Genomic DNA, 20498 nt, shown 5'->3' on the forward strand with positions numbered 1-20498 from the left:
AGAGATGTCCTCGACTCCCTGCCATGTGCCAACCAAACCGCATGACTCAGGCTGCGGCGCGAGTGGGCGGCTTCCCTCCTGTGACTACTCCCTGACCCATCCAGCTCCAAATCCCTCGCACTCGCTTCCTGTCCAACTCCCTCCCGTGAATCAGCCATAATATTTGGGATGAAAATGAATGTGAAGTCACTGAAAGATTCATTTCAAATCCTGACCATAATTTTAACTGCAAGCATAAATGTTACTAATACATCACCAGCCTTGGAACAACATGACAGTCTCTGTTTGCTGAACTAAGGCTGCGTCACATGAGAGATGTGCATTACGTCAGATGGAGCCGTGCAAACTGAAAGGCCGCTGAGCAGCATGGTGCGCTCACGTTTATGCAGGTTCTGTTCTGTGCTAAAGTGTTTGCACCCCTTGAAGCTTCCCACATGTTGTCAGGCTAAAACCACAAACACCAAGCAACAGGGCACTGCATCAGGATTTCCTGAGTAATACAAACACAATTTAATCAATAATAAATTGAAAAAAATTGACTTGGTTTTAATGTTTTGTTTTGCTTTGTAGCAAAACTAAATCTGAAAAGTGTGGCGTGTAAAAGTGCTCGGCTGCTTTTTGCTACTCTCCAAGATAACTTGACAAACTGATTGTAAGTCAGATTGGATTTAGAGAGTTTGTGAACAGAAATTTTCAAGAGATGCCAAAACTTCTCGCTGGCTTTCATGTCTGAACTTTGACTAGGCCGATCCCATACATGAATCTGCTTTGACTCGATTGCAGTTCTGGCTGCATGTTCAGGGCTGCTGCAGTCCATCCTAGTCTCAAGTGTTTTCCAGTTTCTCACATTTATTCCAGTATTAATCTGTTTTACTTTCAACCCTTAGATTTTCCTTTTCCCTGCTGAAGAAAAGCATCCCAAAAGCGTGATGATGTTACTGGGAGAGTTAGTTTAGGATAATGCACTTTGTTAGTTTCTCTATCACAACAACCATTTTGCATTGATTCCAAAATATTCAGATTTGATCTCATTTGCCCAGACCTTCTTCCACTATGTCCTGTGGCAAGCTGCATACCATTCTTCCACAAAAGGACATGCAAAAGGAGTGCAGGACTAATTAATGTTCTGTTGGGAAGTTGCCACATTTCCTGTGCCCCCTCCTCCAGCGGCGGGAAACTTTAAGATGTGTTTTTCTTTGCCACTTTTTGGTAAAGTAAAGATATGGGACTTGTGACTGGTTTTCTTGTGGGGCTGCAGAGATCACCCGTCTGATCTCTGCAGCCTCTATAGAGTTACTGTGGGCCCGATTAGGTGGAGTGTGCTGTTGTGTGTTACGTTTTGCTGCTTTTTGGGTTATCGATTGAACAGAGCTCTGTGAAATGTGGAATATAGCTTTACAATCTAAACCTCTTCATTAATATCCCTGACATGTCTGCTATTCAGTGGTCTTCATGATGACTGGTTCATTAATGTCCTCTAATAATCCTCTGAAACTTCTGAAGGAATATCAGATTAAAAGAAATTGAATGCTTGCAACACTTTTTAGATGTAAAAACTTTAACGTATAATTTTTCCTCCACTTTATAACTTATTAGTTTGTGTTATGAGATGACAAATTGTGACAGAAAATTTATTAATACTGTTGCAAGGTACTATAGGTTGTCCATTTTTGGTTTTTGCTGTTAGTGGAACTATTTTTGCTCTTTGTGGATCTGAGGAACATGCAGTAGAGACTGAGAAAACACATCCCGTGTCACATCTGCTTCTTCTCACCGCGGGTGCCAACAACATGCTGACACTCCTACATGAAGTCCTCCCACCGCTTGGAGCTCTGCTCTTTGTCCTCAGACATTATTTACCTGCTCCTCTGCATCCAGCCACTATCACATGTGCACACGGACATACTGAGCCTTCGTGTGAACGCTGAGTCTCACAAACTTAACCTATTTCCATTTTCAAGATGCATAATCCACTTTCTAGTTGGTGATTTTCCCAGCACAGGCAGAAGCTGGTGGAAGCGGCGCTGTTCTTGTCTCTCTTTGCTGGGTGCTTCCTGTGTTGATAGGAGGCCAAGTCGAGATATCCCAGAAAGGAGCTATTGGTGCAGGCGAGGAAGAGCCGGGTGTTTTGGACCTCTTTCAATGACTCACAATCTTATCTAGCCTGAGTTTGGTATGCATCCACTACAGTAGTTCTGTGCTGGGAAGATTTTAGCTTCCCTCTCTTGTGCAAACAGTAAATACTTTGCACAGCTGCAAATAGCTGAAAATCACTGCAGTGCCTTTCATGCAAAAACATCCTGAGATATCAAATTAATCCAGCAATCTCTGCGCATTGTAGGCCCTCATTAGTTGCTCGGTTCTTAACCTGAAAAGACTCGGATTGAAAAGACTTATTGAGGATTGGTTTGGGGTTGTTTTTGTTGTTGTTGCATTTCAGACGGTCTTGAATTTAGCATTTTAATGAGCATAAACCTAATTAGAGGGTTTTTATGGTGGGAACACTTTGTGAGCTCCAAAAGCTGCAGCTATGTGGGATAAATACAAACAGTCGCCATACAACAGCACATTGTCTAACAGGAACAATAAGAGCCTGTGATATTGCACAATCATCACAAATGCAAAATCTGCTTCAATGGCTTACAGAAAAATACAATCATTCATCAATGCTTATGGTGTCAGGAACCTTTCCACCTCTAACTTTGCATAAGATTTAATTAGATGGAGAAAATCGTCAGACTATCCAGATTTGTGAAATGAACAAAACCGTATTTTCCCAGTAAAAATAAGCAAGCTTATCCTTGTAAAAGAAAATACAATCGACAATTAGATGACCAGCTGTTGTTGCCCACAAATAAAAGGCAGAAATATTTATGTCTCTCCAGAGGCAGATGCAGGAGCTCAAGATTTTTTTTTGCACTTTAAATCTTTGTGTTCAGGTAAGTCAGGTGTATTATTTTGCCTCCTCACTGTTTGTTTAGTAACTAAAAAGCAAACTTTTAAACCCCATGATAGTGTTGCTTCAAAATCCATCCTCATGGAAAATTACATGTCAGACTTTAATTCAGGCCGACGTTCAAGTCTCTTCAACTCACACAAAAATATTTGTAACTTTGAGCAGTTTTCACATTTTGTCCTCCTGTCATAACATTAAACTTTATTCAATAGTCTCTTTGTCACTGCTGAAAGAAGTCTGCCCATGGCATCATGTTACCACCTCTTTACTTTACTCTGGAGACAGGTTATTCAGAACCAGGTTCAGTGTTGGTAAACGTCCCAAAACTGTGGATGAATATAAAAATTAGTTTAATCTGACCAGAGCATCTTCTTACCTCTACACTACTTATGGAAAACTTGAAACTTGATTTCTCCAATTTCTTCTTCCATTTCTGTTGTTCTGCAAAGTTAAATCTCAACAAAAATATGCGTGAATGTGTGGCTGTGACATGAAAACATGAAAAGCTCAAGAAGTATACAAATCTATGCAAGATCTATATTTCTGCTTGTGTCATAGAAGTTCTTCAACAAAGTCTGTTTAAGGTGGAAAAACCCCACGTGTAAGTGTGATATATGGTGAATATGTGCAAAATGACACGTTTTTGGCTTTGAAAAGGCTCCAAAAGGCAAAAATAATGTTGCAAGCTTGAGTAAATAAATATCTGTGACAACTGAGACGGTAACTTAAGCTCAGTCCTGTGAAAGGTGGTTCGTTAAAATACAAAAATGCTTCAGTTAAACCACCAAATAAGTACGGATGAGTGAGTGTGAGTTAGGGCGCACATCTGTTTGTTGAGCAAAGTGTCTGTTTTCTTACTTGACCAGGAAGTAACAAGCAGACTGTGGCCCGTGAGTTTAGCGTACACCTCCCACACGCCTTCAGGCTCCAGAGGTCCGCGCTGTGTTTGGTCTCTGGCGGCTCCTTGGCTGATTTACTTCCTGCCGGGGACAACGGCGCTGCACGGAGGACACTGTCTCTTAAGGTTACAGAAGACAGACAGATGTTTACTTCCTTATGATTCCTCTTTTTAACGTATTTGTTATTTCTTATGGCTTAGCTTCACATGTTACATGATTTAAAAATAGAGAGCAGAGGAGGGGTGGCTCATTATTTTCCTTGAGTTAAGAATAATCTGCTGGCTCCTGGATAATTACAGTTCTTATATTCAAGTTGGTGTTTAATGTTCTTTCCACTCTGTGCTAAATATACATACCAGAATCTGGTTCCTCGAATGCATCCTTACTTTCTACATCTTAGCTATAATCTAAAGATACATCATTTTAAGTAAGTTTTAAATATTACAGGAGACAAACAGACTTTATTTAATCAGGAAATCTTGTGACATTTTCTTACAGACCATGATTTAACTTAATTACATTAACCTGGGAGAAATCATCTCCTTGTTCTATGCTTTGGATCCCTGTCTGTTGAGAAGTGATTGCTTGCTCGACCTGATTTTATCCAACCTCTAATGTTTGACTGTGAAGTACATAATTATGAAAAAATCCGCACTACGAGGCTACAACAGCTAAATATTATCCCTGTGCTGGTGAACACAGTCAAACTGTATATGTATTTACATCTATTTTTACATCTATCTGTATGTACAGATAAAGGATCAGTCGCCTCATTCCCTGAAAGAGTGAGAATGGAAACTGTAACCCACACATCAAAACACAGCATCGCGTAGAAAAATACTTTGTCTGCTAATGAGGATGATAAAAAGCCTCTCAAACTGTGTAGCTTGCTAGTATCAGGTCATGCTGTGACTTTGCATTTAAAGGAACAAATGGTATTAAACCACAGTGCAGATGGAAGTCTAGTTATTCATCCTGCTAGCTTTTCAACATGCAGCCTCAAGGCCATTATTACACCCTTACAATTGGATGAACCTGTGCATTCCAACCCACGCAAGGTTCTCCCCCTGGAGCAGCACATTTTACCCCTTACATATGCATCTGCACAGCCAACCTGTTTGCAGGAGATGGAAAACAGGCGCTGGACCTCAGCTCTATTCTCCTGAAGCAGCTAATTAAGAAGTTTGTGCGAGCAGTCACCCAGAGAACTGGTGCTGTGAGGAATTAATGAGCCTGCAGCACAGGGGCGGATCAACCCGGCTGCTTGATTTAATCAGGCGCCCTAAAACCCATTGATGAATGGAACAAAAAGAAGCTCTGACAAAGCACATACTCTGCCCCAAAGTGAGTCAGTCTGTCATCAGGCACACTCAGAGACTCATAAAAATGGGAAAACAGGACCTGTTCGGCTCACTGGCTTCACCTCATCTGTGGATTGCATCTGTCCTTGCGCATGTGTTTTCTGTCCTCTTCGTGTGCCAAGAGAGCAATCCCTTCTTGACCCTGCAGCTTTTGATTTATATCTCCTCCATCATCAACTCTCTCTTTTCCTTTTGATGGCAAACATAATGATCTCCTTGGTGGAGAACATCTGAAATCTTTATCACAGGAGAAGTGGGCTCTGTGTTGCACCACAGGCTCAATGCCTCCCAGGAGTGAAGCCTAACCAGGAAATCTGGGAAAAAGAAACGTCTCCCACTGATCAGATGTTACCTAAGATTAATAGATTGCTACTTTCAGAGGAGCCTGGTTCCTCGTCTCCACAGACTAACACCAGCAACACCGGAAACCTTGAAAACCTGACAGCTTAATGCCAGAAACACCTGTGTGGTGTTTGAAAGACAATACTTACTTTACACTGAAGGATATATGTAACGTATTATTTTACTGAGACCATTTATGATCAAACAAGAGCAGAAAACTGATATGAAAACGGCTGGGCCAAAGTACTGAGTCATCCCTCATTTACCAACATTTTCCTATCGGAGCAGGAAAATGTTTCAAAGTCGTCTTGGTTAATAGGGCTTCAGTTTCAGGAGGTCGATCAAAGTTTTGGTGAGTAACAGCTTTCACTTGAATCCTTGAGGATTCAAGGATTCTTCTGTTTCCCACCTACAAACATTAAAATCTTCCTTCCTCTCCCATTCAAAGCATTGAATCTAGTTCTCCTCTTCAGGATCAATTCAGCGCAAAGACTCCTTATTAACAGCTGATGCATAAAAGATAAGACAATAGAAATCAAACACAGTCACTGACTTGGAAATATTTTTCTGTAGTCATTCAGGTGCGAAGGACGGCTAAGTTCAGTGGCGAAACCAGTTTTCAGTCAAAACCTAGCAAATAACTTAGAAAATAACCAAATCCGATTCTTTGTTACAGTAATAATTCTATAATATTAATTTTTAAAAAACTTTGAGTTCAAGTTACACTTGTTTATACAGAGGTGATGAGTGCTGAGTTTTAACCTCATTTCAAGTGCAGAGCAGATCACATGACACAGGAAGCTGCAGCAGCTAATACAGTCTCAGAAAACATATTTGCAAATGTTGGAAAACTCTGATGCACAGCAGGGCTGGAGCTGAAGTTGTCTTAACAAAAATAGAAAGTTGGTTAAACTTTTAATATATTTTGGTTGTAATCTAGTTGCTGTTTTCTTTCATTTTCATTCATAAAACTTGCTAGAAAAAAACTCCAGATTTGTCAGGTTAGCAAAAATGTTTGAGTGAATAATAGTACAGGTTTTTGAGGAGAGCACATCAAAGTCGGTGATGATTTTTAAAGCCAGGTAAATGTGATAAACATGGGTGTAAAAATCCATTTCCTAGATTTTTCTGTTTTCATTACCATATTTAGCAGTCAAAGCTCTTCAGGAACTTGTCCAAAATGCTACTGATGACAAACTTTGAGACTTTTTCTGCAGTTAGTGAACATTTTTTAGACTGACACGAAAGGGTATTTTACTGTTGCTCTTCTCAGTGAGCAGTGGGAGTTGTCATCGGCTCCTCCTCTGTCAAAAAGAGCTTGGAGACCTTGCTCACCACTTGCAGGAGACATTCACTCCTCCACATCCAGATTGCATATTTAACCCACGTGTGCAAAGCTGTGACAGATTCTCCTGCATTTTCTCTGTCTAAAATAAATCAGTGTAATTGACTGCTAGTCCGAGTCTCTCAATAAACTCTTTCAAAGTGTGTGTTTCTCTGTCAGATAAGGAAAACATCTTAAAACATCTTGAAGTGATTGAAACAAGGAAGTGAATCCAGTGTCTTGAAAAGTTCTTCTGTTTTTCAGAAGTTTCAGATCAAACAAATTTTAATAGCAGACAAAGACAATCAACAGATTGTTTTAGTTATTATGGTTAAAATGCCATCCAGACTAATCTGGCAGTATAATGAAAAAGTTGGTCCGTGGTCATCCAGTGTGACTGATGCACTGACCGCAGATTTACCTCTCCAATGACCTGACTAAAACCCACAAACTAAAACTGAGTAGACATTTTCTGGTAAACTCGCACAGCGTCGCTGCTGCAGCTTTGAACATTCACTAACCAGACACGAGTACTTCCACACTCATCCCTTTTTCCTCATCCTCCTCTTCCTCTTTTCAGCATCTGACTCTAATTAAAAGTGGATTAACATCGTAAACATGGTGTGCATTTGTTGTTGCGTGGGGGAAGGAGTCGGATTTATCTGAAGAAATTCTACAGCAGCAAGAAGTCGAGCATTCAGGCATCTTCTATTGTCATGCTTGTACAGTGGGACATGTCCAAGACCTGTTTGATGTTTTAAAGTGGACCATGCATGCTGAGTTTGATGCAGTTTTGCAAGGACTGCTGCTAATTTTACAAACTGGACACAGATTGTTTTTCAGACCTCAATGAATGGGGGCCTGAAATAAAAAAATGCCTTTAACTCCCTAATGGGAGGCAGTTACCTCCCCCATAACCACTGTGAACTTTAAAAGGTAATATGTGAATGTGGAACAACTTTAAAGTTTGAAAGGTTTTAGAAAAAAAAGCAAAAACAGCTGCAAATCAGGAGATGATGTCAATTCCAGCAGTTGTTTTGGTCAGCTAAAAACTAAAGGAGGAAATAGCAAAAAAAAAAGTACAAACAAATATTTTGGAGTTTAGTCAGAAACTCTGACATCAGGTATCTAAAAACCCCATGATGGGACATCTACAGTTAATCCTGCATGAAACATTGGAGACTAATTGAAAACAGGAACAAATTTAAAATAATAAAAACCCTCAAAAACGCTCAAGAATTATTGATCTGGGCCACAGTTAATCAAAACTTTTTATAGCTAAAATATGATAACGTTGGGGTTTGTTTCAACCATTTTAAACCCTGGCTTAAACTTTAAATAACTGTTGTGGGAACATACAGTATTTGGAAACGTTCACCATCTCCTTTTGCAGCTGGAGAGAAAACCCAAGCTGCATGACACCCTCTGCAGCTGTCGTTTTCACAGCTTCATCCAAAAAGCCAGGCACAAATACAACGTTTATGAGCGCGTCTGCGTGAGGGACTCTGCGTGACGGTGTAAGTAATCAAAGAAGTATGTTCCTTCTCTCTTTTTTAATGGGAGTCTTTTAGAAGCTGTACTTATAATTATTAGAGCCTGTTCTACTCAATCTGACTCAGGATCAGACGTGGGATGAGCTCAGCAATGACTCCCCTGCTCTCCGCCTGAAGTGATCCTGGAGTCCTGGAGACTAAACAAACCCTGTCATCGTAAGGGGGTGGATGGGCTTGCTCCTCCCATTACTGACAGCAGACTCCTGGCTGCACTTGAACTGCTCAGCGTAACAATGCTGAGGAGTGATGCAACAGTGACTCTGTGTTGCTGCTATTGATTACATAGCTCTTCAAGAGAAAAACAGTAAAAGGAAATACCTGTGCGTGATCAGATTTTCTCTAAAATCCCACGACTTCCCAGAAGTCGACACAGGAAGTGATTAATGACTGAAGCAGCCAGTGGGACTTTAGCAGTTTGGCATTGTTATGATGTGGAAGTGCTTTAATACGGCCTTATTTACATATGGTGGTGAGAAATGACACACTGTTGCCTAGGGTTTTATATTTTGTTTCCATGACCGGAGCCAAGTGTGTGTCTACCAGAATAAGAGAGGCTGAAAAAAGAAAATCCGGGGCTTGAGGAGTGCAATGTGTGTCATTTTGAAATTTAGTGCTCACAGCTGCACAAACTGGATTCCCAGCTCATTCCCACCAGTAAGAAGTTAGGACTTCTTGTGTCACTCTTTTAGGAGAATGTATAGATAAACCTTTAAATCCAAAATAAAAATATACACATTTTAAATGAGTCTGCATGAAAATAACAGGATAGAAGATAACTGGTTCATTCTAGGCTCTTACAAACTTGGAACAAAATTCAATTTAATTTCTATCTGGATGTTGCAAGTCCAGGAACTCCAGCAAGGATCATCAGGACGTGACGTGTTTGTCACTCGTTTACCTGCCAACAGCATGGGCCGCTTTGGTTGTGTCAGCTGCGTTGTTTACCTCCTGACATGTGAGGTGTTTTGGTCACATGTTTCAAAATGTGAATGGTTGTGAAATTGCCCGGAGGGGAAAGTCGTGAGACTCCATACACATTGAAGGTGTTCGAGAGGTGATACCTGAGGCCTCTTCCTCTGTTGAGGGGTGGTTTTTCATGTTTTACATAGATGCCTTCTGTAGCTATCTGGCTAGATGATCTCTGCCCAGGATGTGTAAATCCTGAAAAAAGCGACTCCTACCTTTGCAATGCTGTAAGTCAGACAACTGAGTTTCTGCCTTTTAGTCGGGTTCGCCTGTAGTGTCTTGGGTTTTTCCATGTCTTTCTGAAGCTTGTTCGGTTTTTCTAAAATATCTGAGTGCTCCTTATTACACAAGGCTGCCTAAATCAAAATGTGTTATGTCAGGCTAATATGTCAGCTTTAAGGTGCAGCTTTCATGCACCTTAAAGAATAAAAGTATGTGCATTTTAATATTTTGAAAAGCGTGTTATTTGCTTTTGAACATGGAACAAAAAACAGGGTCTTATATTTACCTTGGAAGTTGTATCTCTGAATTATGTACAAGTAGATCAATCTGTTTTTTTATCTGTTCATAGCAATATTTACATACTATTTGTGGGACACAAAATGTAAGGTAAATGTTTTTATTTCCCAAATTTGGATCATGATGGCAGCTTTGATTTCCAGGAACTTTGTCCTTGCTCTTTAGTAGAAATGGAGCACATCTCAACGGATTGTGTGAATATCTTTACAACAATATCTTTACAACAGGAAGACATTAAATGACCAAACCTTATAACTTCAGTTTACCATTCTGAACTATGTGTGGTTCAGGATCCTCCAGGTTATTTCTCTTCTTATTTGGGGAAAGACTTTTTTGTGACATATATCTTAAATATTCAAATGAAAACACAACTTGCAAAGTTGTTTTGGAGCTTTGTCAGAGCGGCAATAAGGAAGACCGTGGAGGTTTTTACGAGCTCTCTACGCTCTGAAGGACAGTTGTGTGCTTGAAATTCATTTTATCAATAAAATCAAAGCCGTTTTTACATCCGCAAATTACATCATTATGTAAAGATCTTCAATGTTGTTCAATTTCAAGAAGCACTCATTGTGTTTGACACCCCTGCTGTAGAGACTCATCAAGCATTTTGTGCAAAGATTCAAATGACAGATAGGCAGACAAAAGGGGAAACAAAACGTTCTTCTTCAATCAAGCTTAGCTGGAAAAAAATCTTCACCACCATAATTGTTGTTACGTAACTGTGAGGCATTGATAAGTGTGCAGACAAATGCAAACTGTGCAAAACCCTGCAGCATAATTTGCTTAAAAATATGCTAATTTAATCTATTCCCAGATTAATATTCCCAGATTAATCTGGGAATATTCAAAGCTATTCCCAGAGGATCTGGGAATAGCTTTTTGCCCTCACTTCTGCTCCATCAAGTGAACTTCAGCAGGATTTACAGTGCAGTGCGTCACCTCACTGTAACACCAAACCTTTTGCTGTTGTGTGAATATCAGGGTGAACTTTGGAAGCAGACTGAATATACACGTAATCTGATTACCTCAGCAAGCAGAGAAGATCAATGGTCTGCTCTCCACAGAGAATAAATAATTTACAAAAATACTATGTTTTTTTTTTGTGTCCTATGTGTGACTGACCTCCACTCTTCTGTTGCTGGTGAGGGAGAGAGAGAGAGATAAGCTTAAAGACAGAAATACAGTTTCATAGCCTTGCATACACTGGAATGTGACCCATGAAGGGCACTTTCTTTGTATTTTCACACCAGCTGACAGGAAATGAGCCAAAGGTGTTACTTATTTGAGAAGAGCTCGTCTGACAAAGCCCAATTATGAATCACGAAGCAAAGAAACCAAAGAAAAGGCAGACAATGTTTTTTCTGAGAAGGGTATATCCTCTCTGACACAAGATCTGCCATCTCAACCTCTCAGCGGGACTGCCTCTGGCTTATCTCACTCCCTGACTTAGTTTTTTTCCTCTAATGACTACCTTTAAAAGGCACTTCCTGTGAGCAGTGACATCACAGTGTGGTTCACAGGCCGGGAGGGGGCGGGGGAAGCGAAGGGAGGAGAGATCGCTTGGACATGAAGCCTATTTATGTTTTTGGCGGCACATGGAAACCAGCTCACTTGGAGATTCATTGAGTAATTCAAAATATAAAACAGTCTCACAGCTTTGTTACATTAACCATCCATGTTTTTATCTTTCTCCGACCCAACCAGCCAAACTGAATCCTGTCACTGCTGCTCAGATACACTGCAGGTTCCACCTCTTTTCACTTCGTTGGTCACAACTTGTCCGGAGGAATTCGAAAAATGTGGCTGAAATTATAAAAGGGGATTAGTGAGCGTCTGGTCCGTGCGAGGTCCAAACACGCAGTGATAAGCCTTTTTGGGTTTGGAAGCAGGGGAAGCAAGCTGCAAAGGATTCCCAAACTTGGGAAGAGAAACAGTCTGTTCTTTCTCTTTCTGCACAAACACACCTCTGCTTTTCTGCCTCTATTGATTCCACTTGTTTGTAGCCATTGTGTCACTGTGTTTGCTTAGTGCGTATGTCAGTGTTGGGTTTGTTTAGCCCAGTTAGATTACAGAGTTAATACCACACCACTTATGGTCTAGCAGGGCTAAGTGGCAGGAAATGCTAGGTGGGACAGACAGGAGATTTATAATTGTGCACATTTTAAATTAATGAGACTAAAGTCTCTCTGTTCAGCTGTGTTCAGAGGTCATCATGTCTGACGAGTGAAAAACAGGTCTGGCTGAAAGAAAATACAGAAAGAGAAGGAGAAAAAGAAGTGCTTAGCTCAGTTAGGCTGTCAGAAATGTTTTGTGCAGATGAAGGTGTTTCTTTCTGCCTGCATTCTGTGTTATCTTGCCTGGAGCAATCCCCATTATCACAACTGTCTGCCAGCGGACCTGTACTGCTGCCTCTGCAGCCTTGTGTACAAGCCGGAGCTTGTACACAAGAAGGTTTGAGAGGTCTAATCAGCACTGCCCAGACGTTGCATGAGGAATTTAGGGTCACACTTGCATTAGGGACTTCTTGCAGTCACACCTTGTTGCTATCATTTGTCACAAACTCAGATCTGGGAGCAACCGACTCAAAAGTATTCTGTTAAGATGCAATGGTTTAGTGTGATTGTTTGTGACCAGAGCAGAAGTAATTATGATTATTATTATTATTATTATTATTATACCTGCTCATTTTTTCTGCGCAAACTACTAACAGCAATTCAAGCAGATAATGTATATGTTTTCCTTTTAAAAACTTCAAACTCTTCCCGCTGGAGTCGAAATCAGACTTGCAAGCACAAAGGGAATTCATCATTTGTATTAAAATGAGACTGTTTTCAAGTTAGACGTTTTTCATCCGATATGTTTTTGAACCTACCTTCCGGTGAGCAGCTTCAACAGGCACAGTTTGAGCATGCAACAGCTTTGAGATACAGTCTCTCTGCTTATTGCATGCAGGTACAGCACACTTCCAAGGAATTACATCCTAACTGACTGCGCCTCATTTATTGTGCGCTGACTGAATATCTAAGTGCACACCTAAAGGTTCAAGGGCGATTCTTCAATCAATATGCAAGTGACGTGTAGCCAGATAATTCTGGTTGAAAAGAGGGACTGCGCCTTTAAGAGAGGACAGAGGCGGAGCCTGCGTGTCTGTGTGGTGTGGCGCTTATAAAACATTTCTCAATACAACACTGGAGGGATCTAGAAGTGTCACAGTGTAGTCGGAGCGCCGCCAACTTGCAGGCGTCTTGTTCTTAATGCATTAGAAATCTGAAGTCTTTACAAATTCAAGCAAAACCCCGAGAAAAGCAGCGGATCGTTATTTATAAGGACAACAGGACTGCTGGTGGGCCAGGCAGCGGGGGAGAGCAGAGGAGTTATTTAGGTGAGTCCATAATGTGATATTGACATTTTTTTTTTTTTTTTTTTTTTTTTTTGCTTATGGCACACTCGGTGCAACTTCAGATCACACATCTTTTATTATTATTACTAATGTCTGCTTTATTTTTCTTTTCCATCTATTTTCTTTCATTACATTTTTAATAAAATAAATAATCTGATCCAGTTCTGATTGCAGTTCTGACAGATGAGCTGGAGATTCTCAGCAGATTCATAAACACGTACAGCAATTAGAAAAACGGGTGAATGATCAGAGCAGTTTTGCGCAAATTGCGCGTTCAAAATGCAGGGGCTGCAATATCAACTCCTGACATCTGTCCGTCCCACCTACAGATGAAGAGGAAATCATCCATTGTGTATCATCACAGTGCTTGCCAAATATCTGTCCTCTGTTGTGGCGTGAGTCACCTGGCTGCTCCAGGGCTTTTAACCATTATTATCTCAATCCGGTAAAGTGAGGGGGTGTGCGCGCTGTTTGCTTGCAGCACAGGTAGAGCGGGTATGGTTGCTCGGAAACTGCTGCAGGGGAGTCATGAGCGGGGTGTGAACCGCTGCTTTCAAGCTCTGACTGCAACTTTTAAAACCACAGGGAAACAAACCAATGCACCACAGTGTCAATTTATTATTATTATTATTATTATTATTATTATTATTATTATTATTATTATTATTATTATTATTATCCCGTTCAGCAGAAGTTTGTCCAACTCTACCAGCATGGAAAGCCCTCACTGTCTGGCCAGAAGGTCAGAATTAATTGACCTAAAGAATTTGTCTTGAGGAGACAGGATGGCCTACATCATTTGTTTAATCCTGTTGCCTGTAAATGCGCCTGTGGTTTGCTGCCAGAATGGACTGTCTTTGCACCTGTTGCAAGAGGAAGCGCAAGCCTCAGGGGCTTCATTATCGAGGATCATGTTGCTTCCCGTCTCCGCCGAACCGAATCGGCAGCCCAGGACATGAGGAGGTGGGAGAAGAGGAGGGACGGGGGGTTGGGGTGCGGGGCGGCTGGGGCTCCTGCAGACCTTGTTGGGCAGTTTGGCTTGTCTCGTGCTTCCTGTTGTTTTAGAGCTTTGTTTCTCAGCAGCTGTCAGGTCAGCACATAAATACATGGCCCAGGAGACCAGAAGCCATCACAGCGCAGGCCTGCAGCACAGGCAAACCTTGCAACTGCTTCCGGAAAGACAAGCCTTCTAAAAACCTTCAAACTTGGCAAAGTCTTTACAGCTTGAAAGTATGCTAACAGAGCCATAAATGGTGCAAATGAAATCGTTTTCTGCTGCGTGTTTGTGAGCTGGGGTCACCTGCATGCAGATGCATGGACCAGGGTTCTTCTGGCAGACACCCAGTTCTGGTTTTGTTTGAATTTGGCCAATTTCACTTTGTTTTACATCATCAAAACAAATACAAATAAACACAACCACAAATTCAATGAACTCGGAACTTAAATAAGCTATAATGTTTCTCTATTTTACCTATTCACCATTGATCAGAACTAATCCAATCAAAACTGACAATTCAGAGCTCCAGTGGATGTAGTGTTGCCTCTCTGTTCCTTAAACAAATAAACAAAGAGTCAACTTCCATATCTGCTTTTTACATCTGATTAAAGTTGCAGCTATTAACTATTTAGTAGCACTTTAGACAGTTTGCATGCCATAAAATCAGTTTGGTACAATTTCTACTAGTGAACATATTTATTTAGTGTTACAGAATTACAGTGTTATTAGCTGGAAATGCTAATAGTAAGCAGCACAGCTATAACTGACAAATTTTACTGGTTCTCCAACTCGAGTCAACTTGGTCAAGTCATTTTTCTAGCTGAGTTTTAATGCATCATAGTTATACTGCAGAAAACACCATAATTATATAGGAAGTATATCTGCTTCTTTTGTCCAGGTTGAGGTTGCATGCTCATTGTAGCAGTTAGGAGGGACATAAACAAATTATACACAAGAATACACAAGAAAACTATCTGGCTTTCTTGTGTATTCATGGTTATTTGTGGACAAACTATTTGCGATTCCTGTGGAAAATTCAACCAGAATCCTCCTTAAAGTCAAAATTGTAACAATCCAATATGGCTGCCAGGCATAGAAAACTTCTCTACAAGTTGTAGGTGTAAACTATTTGGTTTTCTTGTAGTTATTATCCCGTTAAGCAGGTGTCACCATAGTTAAGCTCTGACTGTTCAAATTAATACGCAGGCAAACAAATAAAATGTAGAGAAATGCAACATTATTGTCCTGCATCGCTGCTGGTTGGCAGATCTAAAATGATTTAAACAAGAACCCTCTCAAGCTCCAACATCCAAAACAAATTTAAACTCGGCTTGGTTCTGATAGTCCCAACTCAGATTCTGCTCAGGACCTCATACAACCTGAAAGTTCATCTGGAGCACAGGAGGTTCTGCTGTTCTTGTGAAAAATGGAAGAAAACTGTCTACGTATGTCTTGATCTGGGATTTATCTGTGACGGCTTGCCAGATTTTTACAACAAACTACAAACTCTCCCCAGCAGTTTCCAAGCACAGCTCTGCTTAGACAGTGACACATGTAAATGTAAATTCAGTGTCACACAAAAGCCAGATCAAATTTTGCTCCCAGCGCTCACGGCTGACCCCAGAAATATCAATACGCTGCGAGGTTTCCACCCCTCTGAATATTGTATTCATTGTTTACTCAGGCCTGACACATACTTGACGTGACACAAGAATTCAGGTCACTTGACATCGGAGTTCTTGCAACATCCAGTCTATCTGCGGTAACAGGAGGAGCCCCTTATAGTTTCCTATTCAGGAGGAGCAGGATTGCGGCACTGGAGTGTGGCACAGTCGAGCTTTAAAATAAACTAGAACCATTGTTAGGTGCAGAAAAGAAAATTGAAAGTTGGCTCTGACTCCTGTGTTTGCACTAAGACTCTGTGAAACATGCAGATCAGACATAAAACCTGTTTCATTTGTATCTTGATCTCACCCGAGATAAAAATTTCCAAGTTTATTCTTTTAAAAAATCAGAACAATATTAAAATTGCGCCAGTTAAGCAACAAAGAGGAGAATATTTCCTAGTGAAGGATCGCGTCAGTCATGAACTGCTTGACGTTTTGTGTTGGGGTTTTCTCTCTGTCTTCTTTTGCTTTCAGTCTTCATCCTCCTCAAGTCTGTCTTTTGTGTGTGTTTTTTTCAGACGGAGAAGCAGGGGCAGCCGGCCGGGTGATCTGAGTGTTTCCTCACTTTGATGCGATCCGACTGTGCCTGGAGCATGTCCACAGTGGGCCTGACTGCCCAGGAGATCTCTCTTCTCACAGAAAACCCCTTCCTCCGGGGCAGCTACTGTCACAGCATGGCTGGATCCAAACCGTCCTGGAGCTGCCACCAGGAACCCATACACCAGTAAGTGTGACATGTTGATGAGAAGCAGTTCAGGTTCATTTTTGAAGTGTCGTAAACGAAAAATAAATTATGCTTGTGTGATTTGAGGTTCTGAAATCTAAAATATATTGTTTTAATTTACAGTATCTACTTTGCAATGGAAAGCCAAATAGAAACGAACTACCGAGGTCAGCAGAAAGCGCCGCCTCAAAGCCACGAGAGTAAGTGTGTTGGATTATTATTTTTTTTTTTTGAAAGATGGAGCTGTAACCATTCTTAAGACCTTGTTTCACCGATGCAGTGATTATTGTGCTGTTGTTTTCATCAACAGAGCAGAAATACAGTCCCAAGAGTTCAGCCCAGAAGAAACCCTCCCATCTGTCCCTGTCCCACGCCATGGAGCCATCCACCCCGAGTCCTGCAGATGACATGCAGAGGCTTTCTGTCAATGAGAACAGTCCACCTGCAACGCCAGTTAGATGTTCAAAGCCCCTGCCCCCCATCCCACCACAAACAGACATCTCCACTGAGCAGGCTATGGATCATGAGGTGGAATCTTTCACCAGTACAGATGAAAGCTGCCGCCTTGTCTCCAATGATGACCAGTCTTCCAAATCGTCTCCTTTTCGATGTGGACTCTCCCACAGAAGGAGCTTCAGAAATGTTGGGGAGATAAACTATGCTTACTACGATGGCCCTTTAGGGCCACATACCCAGCAGCACTCCCAACCCCAACCCCAACCCCAACCCCAGCACCAACACCAGCACCAACACCAGCACCATAACCATCACGCATATCATCAGCAGGAAGTGCGACAGCAGCATGAACAGCAGCGACAGGAACCCCCAGAGCATGTGGCCTGTCCGCGACCGCAGGACAAAGCTCAAAGGAAGCTACGACGTTCTCACTCCGGCCCTGCGGGCTCTTTACACAAACCTTCATTTTTGCGCCTCTGTCCAAAACGTTACACCAATGGCTCAGACAAACCAGAGGTACCACCCCCAATTCCTCCTCGCATGGTCAAGACGACAGAATCGCGCCGCTGGTCAGCAGAGGTCTCCTCAGGGGCTTACAGCGATGATGATAAACCACCCAAGTTGCCCCCAAGGGACCATTTTCCCAGAAGCATCTCCCGCACCCCAAGTCCAAAGAGCCTCCCCACGTATCAAAACGGAGTCATGCCCCCAACTCAGAGCTTTGCACCAGACCCCAAGTATGTTAGCTGTCGGAGTTTTCATAGACAGAACAGTGAGGGCTCCACATGCACCGATCCCATCATCGTGAAAGGCGACAGCAGCACGCATTACTACATTCTGCCTCAGCGGCCTTCATTTGGAGATTCGTCCTGTGACTGCCACACCAAGAGGAAAGTAGATCTAGTTTAGTTTGAGAGGTTCTAGTGGAAGGAGAAGGACTGTACATCAGCAAAGGGAAAAAAAAAAAAAAACACTCGACAAAATAGTGAAACCAGACGCTAACAGTCAAACTGCTGCTTTTTACAGTTTTTTTTCTTAATACCCCCACGTATTTTTTAACTCACAGGGTATGTGTGCACTGTATACAGTTACTGGTAATGTTGAACAGCTATCACAACTAAGATGCTTCGTCAGACTAAGGGTTGTGATCAACATTCAACTTTGTAGAGCTTATTTTTGATATGATTTTATTTCATGACATTCATTACTGTACTGTTCTTTTTTTTATTTTTTAGTTGTCATTGACGATGTGGTACAGTCAAGAGGGGCGAGCGGGCCTTGCATCCTGTGTGCTCAGTGTTTTGTGTCTGGAATGGTGGGGATATTTTATTTTTCTTTGTAATGCACATGGGACTTTTTGTGATGCTGCTTTTGTATCTGACGAGGAACAAAAGGTCAGTAAATGTAAACCATGTAACACTTAATATATGAAGTCTAAACCCCATGCCAGTGAACTTTTTAATGAAATGAAGGATTCTAGATATCAGTGTGATGTTTTATCCCAACATTGACGTGATGGAGTTCAAGTTTAACTCGTTCTGTGTTTTCCCCACGTTGTTTCTGGTAGCTATGCTTGTTTCCAAAGGAATCTTTGGTGCAGCTTATATGGAGAAGTTGTCTGTTGAGAGAGTATTTGTGTTTGTGCGTGTGATTCATAATCGTTTAGTGGTGGACTTTCTGCAACACGTAGAGAATTGTCAACACAACCTGTTACTGTGTGCGGTTTCTTTTTTTTATGCACACATTCATTTATTTCCAGCCTGCGTCCAGGTCTGTGTAAGTAATCGTGTTCACGCATCTTTACTGAAGTTTCCTCAAACTGTCAGAGGAAGCAATAGTTAAATCTTGTCTGTGCTCAAAAGTTGGACTTTCCAAGAAGTCAGTCAGAAAGGGAACAGAAATGCCTCAAACCAATATCCAAAATGGCTGTCGCACATGTAACACATATTGGAAAGTGTGGTTATAAGCTATTTATTAGCACTTCTGATAGTGTGTGTTGTATTAAACCACTGGCATACATACATATTTTTATGAACATGTTCATTTTAGCGTTTGTTTAAAAAGGAAAGGAATATATTATTAGTTATATTGTTCAATCCCACAAGCTTTTGCGACCTTTTGAATCCACTCAACACGTAATTCTCTAAATCTGGCTTCCAAGTCAAACTGAGCTCAGCGTTACTTTTGGTCACATTCTGAGAAAAGTATTACGACATTTTTCAACTCAATCAATGTTTCCATTAAATTGTCCAAAACGGTTTTAAAACATTAAAGATTAGGCCCCAAGCTCAATATGTGACCTGACTTTTGACCTAATATTCATAAATAGATTTGAAATCAGGCAGATTTGCGATAAGGGATGTCAGTCCAACCAGTTGATACAGCGATGGTGCAGGATTCAGCCTCCTGCCTGCCTGACACCGACTTTCCTGTTCTGCACACGCATTCCTCGCTTTACGTGATTGCAGTGGGTGTGGCCTGAAAGACTTTGGCTGCTGGCAGCCAGGAAGAACGTAAGAGTTTTATTGTTGTAGATTATTCACCAAGTACCCGGATGTTGTGAAAATTGTAGCACATGTATTGAAGTAACTCCTTCGGTATCAAACACGGTGTTCAGTTTTTGGGAAACATAACCTTTGAGGTCAGTCGGTCATTGAAGTCTACGCCCTCTATGCTCCTCTTCCTCACCATCCAACAATGTTGCTTTTTGACCTAAATGTTTGAAATGTTTACATCACACACTATTTAATCTTAAGGTATTTGTATGTCTTATGAAAATTAATGAAACTAAATGAAGACTAGTGTATCAAGAAATAACTTCTCTGCTGTGGTTGAAACAAAATGCACTGAGAGAGTTCAGTATGCTTTGTACAGTATTTAACAATTCCATTTGTTATTATGAATAGCTGAGACTTTTAAAAGAAAGCCAAAATAAAATGACTTATTTATGAGCTTGCTTCAGCCTTGTTTCTTGAATCTGTCAGCGTGAACTCAGTTCCTTTCAGCTGTTTGGCCTGTTTTATCACCCACACGCCCTCATGCTGCGCTTTATTGTCACTGGCTTCCATCCAGAGAAAGAAGAGCGACAGGTGTAAAATCTTCCTCTTCCTGGTTAAAAAGCAATTTCCTCCTTGCATGACTGCCCTCCTGTTCCCTGTCAGCCAACTTAGCACACAGTTGTTTTTAAATATACACTTTAACAGTAATTATTTTTATTTTATACTCTTCCGTTGAGTCCAGTTGGCAAACACGTAGAGCAAAGTCAAATATCCCCTAAATAAGCTGCAGATCAACTGTTGTTTTGTTACACTCAGTTAAACCTTGCAGACAGGCA

At 41.2% G+C, this 20498-nt stretch overlaps 1 protein-coding gene across 1 annotated transcript; it reads left to right on the forward strand.

Moving 5' to 3' along the window:
* Positions 1-13097: 13097 nt before the first annotated feature.
* On the forward strand, positions 13098-20115 carry errfi1a (ERBB receptor feedback inhibitor 1a). Its single transcript, XM_055027372.1, has 4 exons — positions 13098-13302; positions 16503-16708; positions 16832-16908; positions 17019-20115. The coding sequence occupies exons 2-4, from the start codon at positions 16554-16556 to the stop codon at positions 18071-18073; spliced, it is 1287 nt and encodes a 428-aa protein (XP_054883347.1). The 5' UTR covers positions 13098-13302; positions 16503-16553; the 3' UTR covers positions 18074-20115.
* Positions 20116-20498: the final 383 nt, after the last annotated feature.

Source organism: Poeciliopsis prolifica, unplaced genomic scaffold (assembly GCF_027474105.1).
Source record: "Poeciliopsis prolifica strain line A6 unplaced genomic scaffold, Auburn_PproV2 SCAFFOLD003, whole genome shotgun sequence".
Classification (NCBI taxonomy): domain Eukaryota; kingdom Metazoa; phylum Chordata; class Actinopteri; order Cyprinodontiformes; family Poeciliidae; genus Poeciliopsis; species Poeciliopsis prolifica.